The 8,746-nt window shown below is 36.0% G+C and overlaps 1 protein-coding gene across 1 annotated transcript; it reads left to right on the top strand.

The window, feature by feature from the left end:
* The first annotated feature begins 5,200 nt into the window (after positions 1–5,200).
* Positions 5,201–8,709, top strand: LOC111782633 (uncharacterized). Its single transcript, XM_023663415.2, has 7 exons — positions 5,201–5,791; positions 6,142–6,656; positions 6,765–6,832; positions 6,989–7,042; positions 7,879–7,968; positions 8,070–8,246; positions 8,357–8,709. The coding sequence occupies exons 1-7, from the start codon at positions 5,328–5,330 to the stop codon at positions 8,399–8,401; spliced, it is 1,413 nt and encodes a 470-aa protein (XP_023519183.2). The 5' UTR covers positions 5,201–5,327; the 3' UTR covers positions 8,402–8,709.
* The last annotated feature ends 37 nt before the right edge of the window (positions 8,710–8,746 follow it).

Below are 8,746 nucleotides of genomic sequence, written 5' to 3'. Positions count from 1 at the left end.
AAGAGGTACAATCAGGAAACCCAACAATACAATGAAGACATGTCCACATTTGTAGTGTCCAAGGAAAAGGAACATGTATATATATCCCTATAGTATGAGAGAACATGTCATTTTGTGTTGGACCTAAGTCCCATGATTTGGTTTTAAATCTAGAGATCATTTCATGCTTTAAACATATCATTTACCAATTTTGTGCCCTTTGAATAAAGCAACCTAAGATTATTTATTATTACTATTTTTTCAGATATTATCTACTTTAGCTCGTTAATATCACTGTCAGCTTCATAATCTTAAACCACGTTTACTAGAGAGAGGTTTCCACACCTTAATACAATTAACTTTTTTGTAGCTAAATTTGGTAAACTTTTACATTACAAAATTTAACTAAATTTATAGTTCAATACGATAAAATTGAACTTTGGTTAAAAATTGACATAACCTGGCAGGTGCGAAACTTTAACCAGAACTCAATACGGATTGAACAAATTATTGTGAATGTAATTTGAGAAAAATGAAGAGCACGGTAAATTTCAAACAAAATAGGTTAAATTATATGTTTAGTCCGTAAACTTTCGTGTCCATTAAATTTGACACTTTAACACGTGCGAAGCTTTAACTAGAACTTAACACTAACAAGATTCATTTATGATGTTCGGGTTAAGTTGGATTCAAACATTAATTAGGAACATTAAAACAAGGTTGTAGTGAACTAGGAATAAGATAGTTTAATGTAATGTAAATGAATTATATATTTCTCCGAAAAAAAAAAAGAATTCAAACATAATAATGATTCATATGAATCTTTGGCAAAACACGACATGGTGCATATTTGTTGTGTACAAGGTTACAAATTAGATGTCCTCTGCCTTGAAACTTCCAAGGAACTCTCTCTACTTTGGCTAACTTTTTGTGTTACAAACGCTTCAATCATCCATGTTTGAAAGGGAAATGACGTTTCAATCCACTGTTTTGATTCCCATGTCTTTCTGTAAATTCTCCTAGATTTTTAGGGTTTGTTCATCGTCTCAATTATTTCTAGCTAAATAATACAACTCGAGTTTACTATCTCTTTTCTTATTTGGAAGAAAGGAAACAACGGAAGAATCTGGATTAGACCTAGCCGTTGGTACTCCACGTCTTCTCGAATAATTCAATTTCACCGAGTTCATATCCAAGACAGTGAAACAATCGTTATCATATATTTATGACATATTTAGATTCTTTGTTTACTATTTGGATGTCGGAAAATTAGTTCATATATGTTACAAAATCTTTTCGTAAATGTTTTTAGCCTTATTAATGTTAGTTTTGCCCTGATAGAACATATTGTGTAATAGCCCAAGCCCACCGAGCAGTGTGCCAGTAAAGACGCTGGGCCATCGGTTGGAGAGAGATTTTTTTTCGTGTTGTTGTATTGTTTTTGTCTTTTCAATCCAATTTTCATTATTTAATTCACATTTTGGATAACTCAAGAGGCCTACAACTGCATGCACAAATTTTAAGAAATGTTCAATCATTGACAAGTAAATCCTATAGTTGTTCAAACAAATAGCTAGAAGAGCTAACTATTAGTATATGTTGTCAGCAAAACATTCTAGGACTTCAACAAACTTTTTTCCTTGTTGGGTTCGAAGTAGCGAACATTTACTTTCGATTATATTCACATAATGCATCTCGAGCATACCATAAAACGTTGATTCATGAACATAGTCATGTGATTCTTGTAGCATAAAAGGAGGAAAAAACAGGACAATAATAGTGCCCCAATGGCTGTACTGTTTCCCTCATTCATGAACCTACCATCAATACTCACCCATTTGGCTCATGAATTGAAAATGATACCTACAAAGTTAGGGTTTTGTGTGGGGAGTGCCCTTTTAGTATCAATTTCATGATACCCTTTATTGTTTTGAAGCTATTATTCAATTGTTTGGTTGGTGGGTTTTTAATATTTGGCCCCTTTTCTATATGCATTGAGAATTTGGTGTGCCTTTGTCGATTTGGAATCAAGGTCGTTTATAGTGCTCTATGTCCAAAAAGTGAACACTAGTCTAAAAACCAACACAAGTGTTTTCAGTATACTTTATCCTCATTCACGTTCTTTTTAAGATTGAGCCACGAAAAAGGACATTCAATTCTTTGAAACCTTTCTTAGTCATCCTATCTTCAGGATCACTGTATGGTCTCAATTTATACATGTACTTCTCTTTTACTCGAGTATCACAACTGTGGCTACTGAATTCTCTAGTACACGAACGACAACGTGGATTCATGATGGGCTTACCGTTTTCTATGGTTACAAAAACTTGTTTTTGCATGGGGATGAATGCTCAAATAATGGGAAATAGGATTGGCAATAATGAAATAGTTTCCATTTTTGTTTGTGTGAATAATGAAAGTGGGTTATGTGTTAAAAGGGAAACTAAAGCTTTAGATGCTGTCTCCACTTAAGGTATCAACCTCACCTTCCCACTTGCCCTATACCTAACCCTTTTTCTTTCCCCAATCTTCATTCATTTCTTCAAACACAACCATGATGATCCCCTTCCTCCTTCCCTACTTGTATAAGAAAGGGACATCACATTCATTATTGGGAAAAATCAAACTCGACCAAATAGAATCGTTGTTAAGTTCAAGAATCAAAACGGTAATGTGATACTCGAGTAAACAAAGGGTATAGAAATGAACTGAGACCATACTAAGGATTGGAGTTTACTACCTATACCAATAAAGTGTACCAACCCAATCATACGAACTGTTTTCCTTGAAACTGTAGGGATACTCTTCACTGTTAGAAGCAAGGAGTAAGTAATGTGACTGTTTCGTAGGGCATGTTAGGTACACTGTGTCAAATTCTGGACTAGGGAATTATAAGTGATTGTCGTGTTCTCGTTCTTTTAAGATTAGAGATTCAAATTTCTTGATCGGTGGATAATATCGTAATTCTTTTTCTGTGGAAATAAAAATGGAAGATATTTTTGCATGGGAATTGAAGTAATGAAAAAAGAAAAAAAAAAAATCTAAGAGATATTGAGTTAGTGTGGGTTTTTCCAAATAGGTAATGACATGTGTATGAATGCATTTGGCTAAAAGGTTTTTGAGTTTGGCAAGTACCACTCTGTCCTTTCCTGCCTTTAGTTGACTTCGATCAAACTCTTTCATTCACTTCCTTGTCACTCAACTTTATATTCCCATCTAATTCCTTTTAATCAAATTGCTTATCATGTAACGGTTCGAGGTCGAAGCCACCGTTAGCCGATATTGTCCTCTTTGAGCTTTCACTTTTGAGGTTTTTCCTCAAAGTTTTTAAAACACGTCCGCTACTAAGAGCTTTTTCCACGCCCTCATCAAAATTGTTTCGTTCTCTTTTCCAACCAATGTGAGATTTCACAATCCACCCCTCTTCGGCTCAGCATCATATCGCCCCTTTCTGACTCTAATACTATTTATAACCGCCAAGCCCACCATGGCAGATATTGTTTTTTTTGTGCTCTTCCTCACAGGGTTCCCCTCCAAGCTTTTTAAAGCGCATCTGGTAGACAGAGATTTCTACACTCTTATAAAATAATGTTTTGTTCCCCTCTCCAACCGGTATCAGATCTCACAATCCACCCGTTCGAGGCCCAACGTCCTCGCTGGCACTCATTCCTCTCTCCATAGAATTCCGTTTCATAATCATTAATGATTTTTTAAACCTAAACTTAAAAATACTATTTCCATGCATAAGATTTTATTTTGTTTTGTTATCCATTTTCTACTTGTTTTTTTTTTTCCCTAAAAAGTTGTTTTTTTTTTTATAATTATTTTAGACTAAGATTCAAGCGTTTCTTTAAGGATTAGCACCTTGTTTTTGTCTATTTAAACATTATTGAAAACGTGTAATCATTTCCCAAAAGTTAAATCGTCACCTTCCTAACACTTCCTTTTCTATGGTTTTTTCCAATGATTTCAACCAAAAAGTTAGCATGTTCAAAAAAATTTAAATAATAAAAAAGAAATAATAACACCCGAGTAAGAAAAAAGTACATGAATGAACTAAGACCACGTCCGAATGAAAGCGATCTTGATATTGGGATGGTTAAGAAAAGTTCAAAGAAATCGAAAGTCATTACTTATATCAATAAGGTACACTTTCATATTCGGTAGCTCAACCATAATAATTTCATAGTTAAACATGTTTTGCTCGGAGTAATTCTATGTTGAGTGATCTTTAGAATGCATGTGTGTACGGATAAAAATATGTTGAAATGACTCATGTTAGTTTGTGGGAATAGTCTTCGCTCTTAGAAACGATGAGTAAATAATGTAACCATGTCACAAACGATATAGGGAAATGTCGTGACTATAAGGTGCAGAATAACCTTATTCCAAATTTTGAATGTTTTTTTTTTTTCCTCTTCTTTTATTACTAAAAAATAAAGATGCTGTGTAAATACAATTTTCTGTTTTTAAAAAATATTTAATGAATTAGAAATTGACATAATCTCACTAAAAACAAATTACCGTCTTATTAGAAAATTAAGTTTTTTTTTTTTTATAATTATATTTGTGTTTAATGTCGTGGGCCCCAGATAACTAGGCTCCTCCTCCAGCTGGCCGACGCGTGTGCTGCTGTCGTGGGCCCCAAGTAACACGTCTTCTTTTCAGCACCCTTTTTAAGATTTTTAATAATACTTTTAAACTTTTTTTTTTAAATCTCAGTTTAAATAAATTTAAAATAATTAATATTTTATCTAAAAAAATACTAACTTTAAGTTTTCCCGTTATTAATACAAAAAAAAAAAACTTAAAAAATAAATTAATTTTTTTAAAAATACCATTTTCGTTCGTATCATTTTTTTAAAAATACTAGTAAACTTTCAAAAGTAACATTAAAAAATTGAAAATAATCTATGAGTTGCAGATAGATGATTTTTCAATTTTTTTTTTATACTTTTATTTATAAAAGTAAATTATGTTAAAGATATTGAGAAAGAACCTTAAAACTATTTATTACATTTTTAATCTCTGTCCCAAAAAAAGAAAACAAAGGATATTACAAATATTATTTTTAAATTAAAAAGAAAAAGGGTTGAATATTTATAAAAATAATAAATAAACAAACAAATCATTTTTATTTTATTTTATTTTATTTTATTTAAAAAAAGTGACAGTAAAAAGTAGTTAACAGCTTTTTCCACTTCAGCCCACATTGTTGGATAAATATACATGAAGGCAGAGCTTCCATTTATTTTCATGGTGTTTTGCCATTGCCACTACCACCACCGCCGCCACCACCACCACCTTATATTTCTTCATTCTCTTTTTCCTCAGAATCTCGCCGGGAAATGGACCATTGCTGGCGAGTCCGTTTTGGAATTCCACAGTTTCGTTCCCGAAGATCGGAACACGAAACCATGGCCAAACCTACATGTTCTCGTGCTGCAACTTTCGACGCCGATGACTTCTCCGATGTCTTCGGCGGTCCGCCACGGACCATCCTCTTCAGGCAATTTTCCGACACGATTGAGGGTAAAGACTCCACTTCCTTCTACGAAGAAGTATTCCAATCCCCCGAGTTAGTTTCTCAGCCGCAGAAGGGCGGCCGGAGCTTGCCGGCCTTCAGAATCCCTATTAAAGAGGATAGGTTTTATCGCTTTATTTTTGGATCGGAAGACGGCCGACAATCGAGAGATAGGTCAGAACCGAACTCCAAGGAATTCACCAGATCGAACTCGTCTTCCGTATCCAGCCCCTTTCGGCCGATCATCGGAGATGACGTGGCATTCCCTTCGTCGTCTTCAAATCTCAGGTTGGTTGTGTTCTGGAGAATGTGAGGGGGCCTAAACCCTATTTTGGATTATTCGATTGGACATGTATGCTCTTAAGGCTTAGGTCATTTTTCATTTGTTGTTTGATATCGTTTGGCTGTTTTATGGGCATAACTGAGAAAGAATTGATAATCAATATAGGTTTTGATTCATAGCAGTAACCAATTTTGTTTTATTGATGACTTTGCATAGATATTAATGATAAATCTTGAATGGTTTTCATTACAAATGTCTGTAAATTGATGCTGTTTTGAAGCTTGATTTGACCAGCATTGTCTAGCACTTGGTTTAACGTTGTTCATTGTTCCTTAATTTAATTTGATTGAAATAGGCCAAGCAATGTCCCAACAAAGTGGAGCTCATACAGAACCATGTTCAAGGAACAAGAAATGCCTCAGTTTCCACTTGATCTTTTGCCCCATATCGATAACCCGTATGTGGAAAATGAACATTATGATAGTTACAGAAGCTCGGTCCATGTGTTCGGAGTACCCGTGTCGTCCCCAGAAACCATTAGTCTGGAACCAAATTCATTTAGAAGCATCAAGATCTGTGTGGATGATTTGGAACAAAACTCCCCATCATCTGCTGGTTCTTCACACTGTGAGGATCCAGTTGACTATAGTGGAATTTACTGTAATGTTTTACCAGAAGACGACGAGGACGACGAAGATGCTATGAGTTCTTATGTCATTGAGATAACTTCCATCAATAGAGAAGAATATAGAGAAGAAGTTTCCATTGATGAAGCAATTGCTTGGGCTAAATCAAAGTATCAAAGTCCTGTATCTGAGACAGATTTGAGTGGTAGACAACAAGAAAGTGAGCAATCTGGGGAAGAAGAAGGTAAACTTCAGTAACAGCTCATGTAGTTCCATGCAGGACCTGTTTTATATGAATGTATAAACTCAATAGTGAAAGTTCTAACAGTAGTGGCCTCTTTTTGTTTTGCAGGAAGACCTGTTTCATTTGAATCTTCAGGTCAGCAGTTGAATGGAAATGGATTGTCACAGCCCGCAGAGGTAACGTTCATACTGTTCATCTAATCTAAATATTGATGAAAAAACATTCTGGATTATGCATGAAAGAATCTGTGCATTGAGTTCATTGAAGTTTTCTTGTGATTGTGTACTAAGTAAGGTGCTTTGCCTAACTGGTTGCTCTTGTTTCTGCCTCAGACACACCAGAAAGATGTAAAAGTTGAAGGAGGAAAGCCACGGGTTGACATTGATGTAAGTAATTGTCACAAGGCTTCATATTTGTAAGCAGGGCATCATTTCATTTTCACTCTAGGATATTTCCATTTTCACTCTAGGATATTTTCATTTTCACTATGGGATATTTTCCTGATTGATTGTGTGAGATCTCACTCCCGTTGGAGAGGGGAACGAAACATTCTTTATAAGGGTGTGGGAACCTCTCCCTAGTAGACGCGTTTTAAAAACTTTGAGATGAAGCCCGAAAAGGAAAGCCCAAAGAGGACAATATCTGCTTACAAATGGTATTAGAGCCAGACACCGGGCAGTATGTCTGTGAGGACGGTGAGGCTCGAAGGAGGTGGACACCGGGCAGTGTGCTAGCGAGGATGGTGAACCCTGAAGGGAGTGGACATCGGGCGATGTGTCAGCGAGGACGCTAGGCCCGGAAGGCGAGTGTATTGTGAGATCCCACATTGATTGGAGAGAGGAACGAGTGCCAGCAAGGACGCTGGGCTTGAAGGGGGTGGATTGTGAGATCCCACGTCGGTTTCACCCTAGCAGACGCGTTTTAAAAATCTTGAGGGAAAACCCGAAAGAGAAAACCCAAAGAGGACAATATCTGCTAGCAGTGGACTTGGACTGTTACACATAGCGATGTGTCAGAAAAATTATCTTCTCATCATGTACCAGGGACAAGACTTGAAATGGGTTAGTTTAATTTGAGGACTAAGTATTTATTCGGCTACCTACATGGTGGATGGAAGTAATACAATCCTCTATATCATGAAACTTAGGCATGTTGCTCATATTCTTTCTTACTAAGGAACCAGTTTTTGATCTCTGTTTATTCTCCTAATGTCAAATTACAGAAAGAATTGGAAGGATTAGACGAGAAAATAAAGTTATGGTCAGCTGGCAAGGAGACCAACATCCGCTTGCTACTTTCTACGCTTCATTACGTAAGTTCTTCAGTGTTGAATAACATCGTTCACATCTCCCTCCTCTTCATGTTATAGCCTTTGATTTAACAACATGCAGCCATTGTGTGGGATTAATACAGATATTGTGGTCAAGTAGTGGGTGGTCTCCAATATCCTTGACAAACCTGATTGGAGGCTCACAAATGAAAAAGGCTTATCAAAAAGCAAGATTGTGTCTACACCCAGACAAGCTGCAGCAAAGAGGAGCGACAATGCTGCAAAAATATGTTGCGGAGAAGGCTTTTACCATCCTTCAGGTAACTTTTTGTTCATGCAACATAATTAATGGCTATCCTATGTAATCACGAACTTGAAATCAAACACCAGATCAACAGTTTTGATTTTGTTTGTCCCTGTTCTTTAATAGGAAGCGTGGGCTGTATATATATCCCAAGATGTTTTCCTCAACTAGAGCCTAATTTGAGTGTGAAGCTCAAGAAAGTAGCAGCAAATCTGGAACATTCACAACGTGATACTCATTTTGCATTAAGAATTCGAGAGTGGACCTGATTATGTATTAAGAAAGTTGTGTCTAAAACAGAAAATCAGGTAAACTCCGGCCTGTTCTGTATGTAAGATATGTCTGCATATATGTGTAGTGTATGTGTAGACTTGTATTTCATTGTGCAGCTACATTCTAAAGATGATTGCTGAACACTTGCGCTTTGCATATGTACAAACACATTTCGATAGATTTATATAAATAGATGTTCAGACCCATGTTCTTTCCTTGGTACGGAGAAGTTATGAGATTTCA

Source organism: Cucurbita pepo, chromosome 20 (assembly GCF_057944985.1).
Source record: "Cucurbita pepo subsp. pepo isolate OVF chromosome 20, ASM5794498v1, whole genome shotgun sequence".
NCBI lineage: Eukaryota > Viridiplantae > Streptophyta > Magnoliopsida > Cucurbitales > Cucurbitaceae > Cucurbita > Cucurbita pepo.
This window is presented reverse-complemented; position numbering and strand designations above follow the sequence as displayed.

Excerpts from the sequence above, each read along its gene's own strand:
- LOC111782633 (XM_023663415.2), top strand. The coding sequence starts at position 5,328 with ATGGACCATTGCTGGCGAGTCCGTTTTGGAATTCCACAGTTTCGTTCC. Across the intron at positions 6,657-6,764 it reads GCAATCTGGGGAAGAAGAAG|GAAGACCTGTTTCATTTGAA; the intron begins GTAAACTTCAGT and ends TTTGTTTTGCAG. Across the intron at positions 7,043-7,878 it reads AGCCACGGGTTGACATTGAT|AAAGAATTGGAAGGATTAGA; the intron begins GTAAGTAATTGT and ends GTCAAATTACAG.